A 12,358-nucleotide genomic window follows, 5' to 3' on the forward strand; every position below is an offset into this window, starting at 1 on the left:
TGGCTTGGTCAAGCCAACATCATGGTGTGTTGTAACAACATTACCCACCTGGTTTGTAGTTGAACTTGTTGCGATTTCGAAAAACACTTCAATTGTTTATTTTATTTTCACTTCCAGTTCACCTTATTTCTGTACACGTTCCTTAAACCTTGTTTTCAGATCTCTTTTGCTCTCTCTTGCCTGATTAGCTGCTTTCAGCTACATCATTTATTAATTGTGTATGCCTGGATAAGTTGCAGTAGAGGATCTGCTACAGAAGCCACTCTGGGTCATGTCTTAAAGAAGCTGGAGTTGTTGGATAATGGATCGGTCCAGTGAAATACTAGAATAGAATACTGGAATATTTTACTATTGGATTACTTATATATATATATATATATATATATATATATATATATATATATATATATATATACACATACAGTACAGACCAAAAGTTTGGACACACCTTCTCATTCAAATAATTTTCTTTATTTTCATGACTATGAAAATTGTAGATTCACACTGAAGGCATCAAAACTATGAATTAACACATGTGGAATTATATACATAACAAAAAAGTGTGAAACAACTGAAAATATGTCATATTGTTGGTTTTTCAAAGTAGCCTTAGATTACTGCTTTGCACACTCTTGGCATTCTCTTGATTCCTACTTTGAAGAACCTACAATATGACATTTTTAGTTCACTTTTTTGTTATGTATATAATTCCACATGTGTTAATTCATAGTTTTGATGCCTTCAGTGTGACTCTACAATTTTCATAGTCATGAAAATAAAGAAAACTCTTTGAATGAGCAGGTGTGTCCAAACTTTTGGTCTGTACTGTATATATAATATATATAAACTTTTGGTCTGTACTGTATATATAATATATATATAAACTTTTGGTTTGTACTGTATATATAATATATATATAAACTTTTGGTTTGTACTGTATATATAATATATAAAAATTTTTGGTCTGTACTGTATGAATAATATATATAAACCTTTGGTCTGTACTGTATGAATAATATATATACAGTACAGACCAAAAACCTTTGGTCTGTACTGTATATGTAGCCAAAAGTATTGGGTCATAAGTATGGTATGTGCTTTTTGAGCTTTGCATTCCACATTTAGTTCCAATTCCCTCCATGTGCTTATGGATAGTCTTCTTTCTCTGTTTGTGGGGTTGTCAAATCTGAATTTGGATTTTTTTAAGGTTTTCTTAATTGATCTTGATTTTTCCTGTGTTTTTTGGGTGGCCTTGTTCATATCTCGTCGGGGGTTCATAGGTCAGGGGTTACAATGTTAGAAATGGTTAAAAAAAACCCAAAAAAGGTATGAATTTTCAAACAAATACTCCATGCAAAGGTCAAAGCACAGTAGTTACACTTTACAAGACATACAGAAAGGCCAAGGTTGGCAGAACTTTGCCTTGATATTGCATGTATGAAGCTTATAGACTTTATGAATGTAGAATTAACCTTGAATTGCTAGTTTAGTGCTCAGGTTAGGGATGGTTTACAGGAGTTATATCGTACTGTACTGATGAGACAATACAATTCTCACCTCTGATAAAAGGTTAAATATCTTATTACAAAAAGTTACAGAATGAGGTGATAGACGAGTTTAAAGAGAAATAAATGCAGTTCTTGTGTGTCCTCTGCATTACAGTTTTGAGATCTAAACCATGCTGAAGTGGTTCGGCTCCGACGACGCCGGCGCTTCACCCGGAGTGAGTAACAAAATCAGAAAATATGCTGAATTTCAAAAATAGCTTGTAATGCAGTGCTTTTTGTTTAAAAAGTGTTGTTAATATGAAGTATTTTGTTGTGTTGAATTGTGCTTATTCCTGAATAATTTAAGCTATATACTGTCGTGTTTATTTTTTGCTTCTATATATTTTCTTTGTACTTTGTTTAATTGACAGTGTTTTGTTCTAAAAGGATATAAGATAGTCATTAATTGTAATCAGAACCTCCGTATCGCTTCCGATGATTGTTTCATATCATTAAATATCTCAGATTTAGTGCTATGGCCTGCGTGATCAGAATATTACTATATTTTCATGTCACTTATACAAGTGAGTTATTAGTAATTCTGTTTGTATCCAGCTTGATAAATGAGGCCCTTTATATTTAATGAAATCGAGGTTAGAGGAAGTCATTCATGAAAAAAAAAAAAAAAAAGTGGATGTGTGACCTTTATATGACTACACATAATTTTGCAAAGTAGTACCAAGATTGATATCCATTGCTATAATAAGATCATTGTCTATTTTTAACTAGATAGCAACACTGTCTGAATTAAAAAAAAATTTTTTTTATTTTTTTACTTTTTTTAGTTTTAAAACAGACTTGCATTGAATGCAATACACAATTATTTTCAACATGCTTGTTTTTGTCTCTGTGTCTCTCTCTCTCAGGCCAGCAATGAGGGAGATGTTAACCCCCCTCTCTCCGAGGAGACGGAGCGCTTGGCTCAGATGGAGCAGCTTGTGTCTCAGTTGAAAGAGATGATTCGAGAAAAAGATGCAGCTTTGAAAACAAAAGATGAAAAACTCAAGGTGATCAGCTATTGATCCCTACCATGTGGATACTTTTATTATTATTTCTCCTTCAGTACAAGCTGAAAATAATTAGCACTAGAGCCATGTGATGTTGATTACCACCCAGAGTTGTAACCACATTTCCAAATGTCGTATTATCTCCTCACCACCACCACCATCCGTTTTCATCGTCAGTTTGAGTCATAACAGCTTTAAACATGTCAAAAAGTCAAAAGCCCTCGACCCCTGAAAACTTGGGGCTTTAAGTTACAGCTTAATAAAAAAGTCTTTGCAGTCGGTTAAAATGGAACATGCATGATGACATAGAAAATATTTTTTTTTTCCATCACGCCATCATTTTTAAAATAAACTACGAATTTAATATAACAGACTAGTTGTCTGTAAATATTTTGGGTAACATTCTATTTATAATAAAATATCATAATCAATTATAATTAATAACAAATAATGTATTGATATTTGACACACAATTTTTTTTTAGTTGTTGCCTTTTAGATTGAAGTGTCAATCCAGCTGCTTTTTTGCAGTGCACTGTGGGTATATTATTTGGTGCAGTAGTGTATAACACCTGTGTCGGGTTGCTGTCAATTTGATGGCGTCATTTTGTTACCCATCATTATATTTGCTCTACAGGATAGAAGCCCATGAAAGCACACAACCGTTCCTGCTTTATTCGATAACGTTTCTCACAGTAGCTTACCTATCTGGAATGGAGAGCAAAGTACAAGGGAAACACAGCAACAATAGAGTATTATGGTTATTTGCAGACTTCTGGGCTGTCTAGTTAATCTGTCAGTGTTGTAAGAAATTAACCAGGGTGAAATACACACATTCAACAGCACTTTATTTGGTAATGCAGCTTCAGCACAAACCTGAAAAGTGTATAAGAACACGAAGCTAATGTAAGGTAATTAGGGTTGCATTTATAAACCAATAAAATGATTTATTATTTTCCCCTCTTACCACACTGCACAAGGCTGAAAAAGAGACGTACGAGGCGAAGCTTTCGAAGATGCGGCTCCAGAACAAGGCAAAAGTCACGTCTCTAAACTCACAGCTGGAGGAGCTGAGAAAGCAGCAGGGGGAGCCAGTGGGCAAAACCGCAACACCACAACTCAAACGGGTAACGGTGCTTATCATTTTTCCATTTGACACGTGACTAAATTATTTTGTCCCTTTTATTGGGATGTAATGCTTTGTTTTGGATTTCTGTTCTGATTGATAGATTTTTTTTTTGCAATATGGATCAAAGCTGAGAGCTTAAACTAGGTTTCATTTATTTCCTCACTTTATTGTCTGCATGATAGTTTCTGCCCAATGAGGGTCAGGTTGAGGTTCATCCAGCAGTCATAGTTTTTAACATTTCCCCGGCAGTTATCGTGTCAGAACCATTATGATTAGACGTAAAGTGCAGTCTCAATAGACTGGAGAAGTCACTCTGTGAAAGACACTTCATGTTCTATATTATGCTGAAAGAATTCTGAGATATTTTTTGTTATTTTCACAGCTTAAATACGTGTTAGTAATAAGTGCTGCCTCTCTCACAGCGTAGTTTTTACTTAATAAAGTCAGAATAAAAAAAAAAAAAATAATAAAATTGAGGCATTACGAATAGTCTAATCCTTTTTTCCCTTTGTTTTGTTCAAGCTTTTTATTTATTTTACATTTTACAGTCGGTAAGATTGCAGTGGTGGATAAATCATTAATAGGTTCTGATAACTAATGTGTATAGATTGGAAGTGGAGATTCGGGGGACTCTGAGCACACCGGAGCCAGCAGAGGGAAAATCTTGTTGCTTAAAAGGAAAGTGGAAGACTTTGAGCAGCAGCTTGCACAAAGAAACCAGGAGCTGCAATTGAAGGTACAGAAGCTTTGCCCATTTAATATAGTTGGTGGAAAAAATAGACATATCTTTGTATCTCATTTGTAATTTCACGTTTTAGACACAGGAGCTGGAAGCCCAGAGGGGACGCGGTGCTGAAATGGATGCCATGTTGGTGGAAAAGGATAAATGCCTGGCTGAGAAAGAGGACTACATCATTCACTTACAGATGGCTATTGGTGGAGAGAAAGCAGTTAAAACAGTGGAGCAAATAACACCGGAAAACAAGGCAAGAAACACTTTTTGACCTTTTTGTTCAACGTATTAACAAAAAACCAGACTGTATTGCTGAAGTACGTCTTAGACAGTTTGTTCTTGTGTACACAGATACCTCACACAGCTAAACACTTGGTGTTGAAATAGTTTACTATTTAATATTAAGGGGCAGCTAATGAATGTGAGTATGTTGTAACAGAAGAAATTGTGTGATTGAGTGATGATTATCAATGCGCTTTATTATTTCAGGAATCATCAGTGCAGGAGCTGCAGATGCTGGTGAAAAACCTGACGAAAAAGGTCGGAGATGGAGAGGAGAAGTACAGCCTCCTAAAGGAGCAGAGCGACAGCTTTAGGGAGTTGCTGGTCACAGAAAGAGCTCAGTTTGAAGAGAAGGAGAACATGTACAAGCAAAATGTACGATCCACTTTTCACTTTTTTTAAGCTGACTTTTAAGTACACCATTAATCAGAGAACTGTACTGTGGTAGAGAACGAGATGACAACGAATTGTTCATCCATTGGTTCATAACATTTATCCATTTATCTCTTGTATGAGTTCATGCATTTCGCTCTCAGTCGTTCATACAAGTTTGTTCATAGCTTATCATGCACTATTCAAGCAATCAATGTTTTTCGTTCATCCATCCATCATGCATCATTCTATCAGGTAGTACCACAATGCACCATTTAGGCTTGTTGTCCATCCTTCCGTCCATCCATCTGTCTATCCATTCCTCCATCCATCCATCATTTTATTTAGTCAAACCTGTCTTTGCCATCTGTTTGTCATGTACCATTCAGTCAGGCAGTCCAAAACTTTCATTCTATCTATTCATCCAATTATGCATCAATCCATTTTTCTATCCATCCATTTATCTGACCACCCAGCCAGCCATCATGTACCATTTATTTAGGCAGCTCTGTACTTGCCATGCATTCATCTGTCCATCTATTTTCATCCATTCTTTTATTTAGAAACACTTATCTTTGCCATCTCTTTAAGTTCCTGCTGTCTTTATATCTACTCATTTATACCTCCCTCCCTTTTTAGTCATACTTCCCATAATAATGTATCAGTTCATCTTTATTTATTTATCACAGATTTAGCAGTTGTATAAAACCAGAAATCTTTGGGTTTTTTTGTTACAGATCCAGACATTTAAGGACATCATTTTACAAAAAGACCACAGATTAACGGAGATCAATCAGTTGCATGAACAGGAGCTTTTTAAACTTGCAGCAAAGTCAGATGCTAGTGCAGATCTTGAGCAGGTAAGAGAAGTCATTTTGGATTAATATAATATATATATATATATATATATATATATATATATATATATATATATATATATATATATATATATATATATATATATATATATATATATAAGAAGTTGTGTTTTTGAAGAACATATTGAGGTTCACACAGATTCACACATTCATTTGATTAGCGTTTAACAAATGTATTCAGATGTGTATACAGATAAGGTCGAATGCACTGAGGGTGCATGTTCAGTGTGCAGTGGTTTAATGCTGCAACTCTTTGGTTTGACCTTTTTTCAGCTTTTAAAAGCTCTGAAACAGAAACTGCACGAAAAGGAAGAGGTTCTTCTGGGGAAAACCCAGGTGATCGACGTCCTTCAGAGAGAAGTGGATGGAAGAGATCAGCAAATCCAGGTGAGGACATGGAATCGATCCTCATTCAGCGCACATGTTAAAACAGTTTCAGGAAAATGGCTTCTCCGAATGATTGGGTCAAATGATTTTTTAAATTAATTTAATCTAAATTTAAAGACTTTATTGCTTCTTAAAGGAATGACTGTCTGACTTGCACCTTCTTGTAAAGGAGCTGAACGAGCGTTCGAGACGCCTACAGAGCGAGAAGGAAAACCTTCAGTCTAAGATGGATGCCGAGAAGCACATCATGCGTACTCAGGTTCGAGACCTCATGGAGAAGCACCAAGAGGAGCTAAAGAAAGTGACAGAGAAATATGAGAGGGAGATATCCGAGAAAGAGATGATGTCCTCCACTTCAATTACCACGTCTGCAGACTTGCCTGTTGACCCATCGATAAAACAGAGACTCTCAGATCTTGAAGGTCATTTTTTTTTTTTACATGTACTCTACACTGCTTGGCTAATAAGTTTCACAGACACGGGTCATTTCCTGACACATTGCCTGCATAGTGTATAAGGTATGTGGTTTAGGATGTGTCAGTTATTGGATTCTCCAGAACACTCCAGTTCAAGCTCTTGGTTTATGCAGTTTCTGACATTGAATGTTATAAGAAGTGGTATAAGGGTTATAATTATAAGAAGAATATTGCTAAACAAATGGGTGGTATCTCTTTCCACTCTACTCAAGATTATAGAAAGTAATTCAGGTGGCATAGTTCTGATAGTCGAGTCAAGCAGGCGTTTATTGTCATTCCAACCAAACACCCAACACAACACAACATTAATACAAAACTACACAAAACAACATTCCCCCCGAACCAAGGTGCTACATAAGACAACACAAATTAATACAAAACTACACAAAACAACATTTCCCCAGGAATAAGGTGCTACATAAGACAACACAACATTAATACAAAACTACACAAAACAACATTCCCCCAGAACCAAGGTGCTACATAAGACAACACAAATTAATACAAAACTACACAAAATAACATTCCCCCAGGAATAAGGTGCTACATAAGACAACACAACATTAATACAAAACTACACAAAACAACATTCCCCCAGGAATAAGGTGCTACATAAGACAACACAACATTAATACAAAACTACACAAAACAACATTCCCCCAGGAATAAGGTGCTACATAAGACAACACAACATTAATACAAAACTACACAAAACAACATTCCCCCAGAACCAAGGTGCTACATAAGACAACACAAATTAATACAAAACTACACAAAATAACATTCCCCCAGGAATAAGGTGCTACATAAGACAACACAACATTAATACAAAACTACACAAAACAACATTCCCCCAGGAATAAGGTGCTACATAAGACAACACAACATTAATACAAAACTACACAAAACAACATTCCCCCAGGAATAAGGTGCTACATAAGACAACACAACATTAATACAAAACTACACAAAACAACATTCCCCCAGAACCAAGGTGCTACATAAGACAACACAAATTAATACAAAACTACACAAAATAACATTCCCCCAGGAATAAGGTGCTACATAAGACAACACAACATTAATACAAAACTACACAAAACAACATTCCCCCAGGAATAAGGTGCTACATAAGACAACACAACATTAATACAAAACTACACAAAACAACATTCCCCCAGGAATAAGGTGCTACATAAGACAACACAACATTAATACAAAACTACACAAAACAACATTCCCCCAGAACCAAGGTGCTACATAAGACAACACAAATTAATACAAAACTACACAAAATAACATTCCCCCAGGAATAAGGTGCTACATAAGACAACGCAAAAGTCATAACTAACAACATATGTGCAAATGTGTTGTACATGTAATGTTATTGATTACTGATTATTTAACATATTTAATTGGACTGCTCTTCTTTTAATGTCAGTACATGGCACTTTTAAAAGTGTAGTACTTTCTCTTAAGGATTTGTTTAATAATATACTACCTGAAAAGGTTTTTAAAAAAAAAATAGCATATGTATATGGAAAATATGTAACTACAGCTACTACTTTCCCCATAACTATAACATTGTAGTTAGCTAAATAAGCAGACTTCAGACTCCAAACAATTCATTTATTTTTGACCAATGAGCACTGGCTGTAATTAAAGCACTAGAATGATAGAACACAAGACAATGATAGGATATTAGCATCATGATCAATTTTAACAATACATTTTTGAGAAGGTTATAATAGCTTTTGTTTTGTTTTTTAAATAAACGACAAGTATTTAATAATATAGAGATAAAAAATACACATTAAGGTTTGAGACACTTAACTGCAACACTGCGGTGTGCTGCTGGCAGTTTGAGAGCAAACCTATATGCTGTGATGCAGATCAAGTGTGCTTGTATTGATGTACTAGCTAAGCCTTGTTAAAAACAGACCAGTGTCGAGCCCAGACTTGATTGGGCCATTTTGGTCAACTTATCACCTTGAGCAAGCTTGACTTGAACAGGCTTGTTGTACACAGATGTTCGTTTTGCTCTGAATTATGAAAACGAATGCGTAAATGTTCCTTGTTTATTTGTATTGTTCTTTTTTTTAGCCCAAGTCAAGCTAAAGGCAGAAGAGGCCAGCAAATCAGAGGCAAAGTTTTTAAAGATGAAAGCCTGGTCCAAATCCCGCACCCGACAGCTGGAAGACGAGCTGAAGAAAGCACAGGTTAGATTTGATCCAACTATATAACTATGAATTACTCTGCCTTTAAGTATAATATATTTAGTCCTGTCTTTGTGTAATTACAAAGTGTATATATACACAGAAACACATTTTTATTAATATATATATATATATATATATATATATATATATATATATATATATATTTAAGATGCATTCCTGTTCCGTTTGTTTATTTGCAACAAACTGGTTAATTAAAACAGATTTTCTTTAGCCAAACAAATAAATAAATGTACAAGCGTTAAACTTAAAAAAAATTCTTGAACACCATGAATAACAGCTTTTATACTCTCTTGCCATCCTGACAGTCTTTATTCATTTCTAATAATCTTTCTGAGCTTGTGATCCAGTTCATCCAAGAGCAGTCCAATAGGATTTTGTTCTGTTTGCTCTCAAAAAAATGATTACAGAGTAGACTAGAGGTCGACCGATTAATCAGGCCGATTTTTTTTATTATTGTTACTAAACGGGCTGATTTTGTAAATGTATTTATTTATTTTATTAATCAGGCCGATTAATTTTTTTTATTAACTCATTTCTGCTGCAAATTAGAACGATTATTAGACAGGCGCATCTGATACACCAAACCGTGCGTAATATCAATACCAGCAGGTGGCAGTAGTCTGTATTCCACATCCAAAGAAGGGAACCGGAAAAGAAACATCTGCGAAAATATAAAGCAACAGACTGACTGATTCGTGTAGCTTTTATCAATTATGTTTTCTAAATTACAAAAACAAGAGCAAGAATGACAACAAGCGAGTTCTGTTAAAACTAAACGAGTTCTGCGTTTAGTTTTTTCTTGTGTGCTCATTCGTTAAGCTGAATAGCCAATCGGAGTTTTCTTTCTCGCCATACAATTTTTTCTGCCGCTGATTCAACATACAGAAACGGGCAAAAAAAAAACAGAGTGGAAAAAACTAAAGCCGACCGACGATGTAATAAATTATAAAATGGTAGCCATGTTGGTCCAGTATTCCGTTAACCTGGAATACGTTACCCCAAAAATGTAAGCTTCCATGTTTGACTGTGGGTGTGAGGCAGTCATCTAACATAAGTTCTTTTGTTGGAGACAAAAATGTCAAATGTGAACTCATCTGTCCACAGAACTTTCTACTGGCCATTCACGGTATAATTCTTGTGTTTTTGTCTTTAACCCAGTTTGTTGTGTAAAAAAAAAAATATACAGGAATGTGTTGTGTGACGCTTATCTAAATACCATGCCGCCTTCTTTTTCTCCTACGTGTTCGACCTGCCAGTGTGAAACTACGACCCCAGATGTAGACGCACTCCGCAGCCGTGTTAATGCGCTTGAGGAGGAGCGAGAAGAGCTGCTGTGTAAACTCGAGCAATACGATGAACTTAAAACCAAAAATGGTAAGAAGCAAAAAGAAAGGAAGGAAACGTTGCTGCAAAAAGCTACCGAATCCAAATATTCTTCTATTATTACTGCATAAAACACGCATAACTGTTGCACACAATTGATTTTTTTTGTGGGACTGAGATACGGGACACCCAGCATATTTATTTGGGTTCATTGTGGAACCATAGTCTTTTCACCAAACACAAATTAGCAACCTGAGAGCTGATAATCCATAAGCAGAGCCCTGACAGGCTGAACAATATCTTAACCCGAAATATAGTACCTCTTTTCTTTGATAATATGACAAAAAAAAAAAATAAACGCTATCCATAATTTCAGAATTTAGTAAAATTACTGTTGACACTTTTTAACTGTAATGAAAAAAAAAATAATCTCATGTTATTGTGTTTTAGCACAAAAACATCTAATACCGAGCACAGAATATAGGAATCTCTTTCTCTTTCCTCTCTCTCTTTCACTCTATTTTTCTTTCTTTCTCTCACTTTTACAGCCTCACACTTTCTTTCTCCTTTGCTTAAGGGTATGAATGTAATATGATCAGATAAATTGCATTGTGCACCTTGTTTTCCCATAATGGTAAAAAAAATATTCCTCATAGTTTTCCCACAGTGTACATTTTTTTAACAAGAACAAAATTGCTTACATATTGTTTTCAGCATGTATCCGAAGCCTTAGTTTATTGTCCGTTAAGTTGAATTAAAAAAAAAAAGACATTAGAATAGATTTATAAAAAAATGAGATTGGCTTGAAAAGGTGATTTATATTGCTTTCTTTCATGTTTGTGGTCTTATCGTTTAAATACCGCGGTCACAAATAAATGCTCGCTTCATATACATTTATAGTTATAATGTATGCATGTGAAATGGCTCACGTAATTTTTTGGATATTTAATTTGTATTTGTTTGGTTATGTCTGTAGATGTTTTGGAGGCTAAGCTGGTGGTTTATGAGGAACAGCAGAGGAAAATGCAGGCAGACTTGGAACAGGTCACCAAGAGAGCCGCCTCCCAGGTCAGACATTTCATTTTGTACCAACTGTACATTGTGTAGTCTGTTAGCAGTCGGGTTTGTGTCATCACGTCCTTCAACAAGTCAGATTTCTGTTCTGTGCAAGAATACCGCACACTGGATTAGATGAAATATTGCTAAAAAAAAAAACCAAATGCCGATTGATGTCATCTGCAGGCGAGTGAATCTGGAAGCATGGATGATGCTCAGAGTCAGGTGATGGAGTGGCAGGATATGATTGCCATGGTGGCTGAAGCTGAAGAGTCACGGAATCAGATCCGAGAGGAGAAAACCGCACTGGAAATCCGCATGAGCCACATAGAGGAGGAAAGAGAGGGTGAGAAGAGAGTTTATAATATTTGTATTATTATAAACAGCTTGTAATAATAACAATAATAATTTAAATAATAATAATAATATCTGCTGTCTGAAACAGTGCCTAGTTTCTATTCTTTGTTACAATATGAACAATTCTTGATTGTCATATCCAATATGGCGATTTTTATTTTGTGAATGATTTTTTTCTTCTTCTTGTTTCTGGATAATTTTATCCACGATGGAGGATACAATCAAAGCATTAGCATTAAATGTTGAAACCACAATAGCTCCTACACGTTGTGAACAATATATATATTTTTTTCTTAAGATTTTTTCATTCAAGCTTAAAAGCATGGTCCCTCATTTATGTTTTCATTTTCTCTCCACCGTCAATGAGCTGAGCATTGGCCCTGTGCCTCAGCCCCATCACACCTCGTGCCCGTCATCTCCCCCATCCCTCTCTCCCTCCCTCCTTGTGATTGGTTCAGCCAAAGAGAGCCAAACAGTTTCCCGTCAGTTTTGTGCATGCAGGTTTCACTCAGCATCTGTCTTCCTGCTGTACTGCTTCCTGTTTCCCATCATCCTTTTTTACTTGTCCATGC

General features: G+C 35.5%; 1 protein-coding gene across 5 annotated transcripts in view; it reads left to right on the forward strand.

The window, feature by feature from the left end:
- Positions 1–12,358, forward strand: part of LOC310732376 (uncharacterized protein) — a 53,339-nt gene that overhangs the window by 6,869 nt on the left and 34,112 nt on the right. For 2 of the 5 annotated variants that reach the window (XM_083552797.1, XM_083552798.1), the window contains exons 2-14: positions 1,663–1,723; positions 2,414–2,554; positions 3,534–3,680; positions 4,290–4,418; positions 4,501–4,668; positions 4,905–5,072; positions 5,807–5,929; positions 6,221–6,334; positions 6,504–6,756; positions 8,914–9,029; positions 10,307–10,424; positions 11,350–11,441; positions 11,616–11,775. In XM_083552797.1, the coding sequence (XP_083408923.1) occupies positions 1,679–1,723; positions 2,414–2,554; positions 3,534–3,680; positions 4,290–4,418; positions 4,501–4,668; positions 4,905–5,072; positions 5,807–5,929; positions 6,221–6,334; positions 6,504–6,756; positions 8,914–9,029; positions 10,307–10,424; positions 11,350–11,441; positions 11,616–11,775 (1,774 nt within the window). In that variant the 5' untranslated portion in view covers positions 1,663–1,678. Of the gene's footprint in view, positions 1–1,662; positions 1,724–2,413; positions 2,555–3,533; positions 3,681–4,289; positions 4,419–4,500; positions 4,669–4,904; positions 5,073–5,806; positions 5,930–6,220; positions 6,335–6,503; positions 6,757–8,913; positions 9,030–10,306; positions 10,425–11,349; positions 11,442–11,615; positions 11,787–12,358 lie in introns of all 5 variants that reach the window. The other 3 variants (XM_083552794.1, XM_083552796.1, XM_083552795.1) reach the window with 2 other exon arrangements.

Source organism: Silurus aristotelis, assembly GCF_946808225.1.
Source record: "Silurus aristotelis genome assembly, chromosome: 10".
NCBI lineage: Eukaryota > Metazoa > Chordata > Actinopteri > Siluriformes > Siluridae > Silurus > Silurus aristotelis.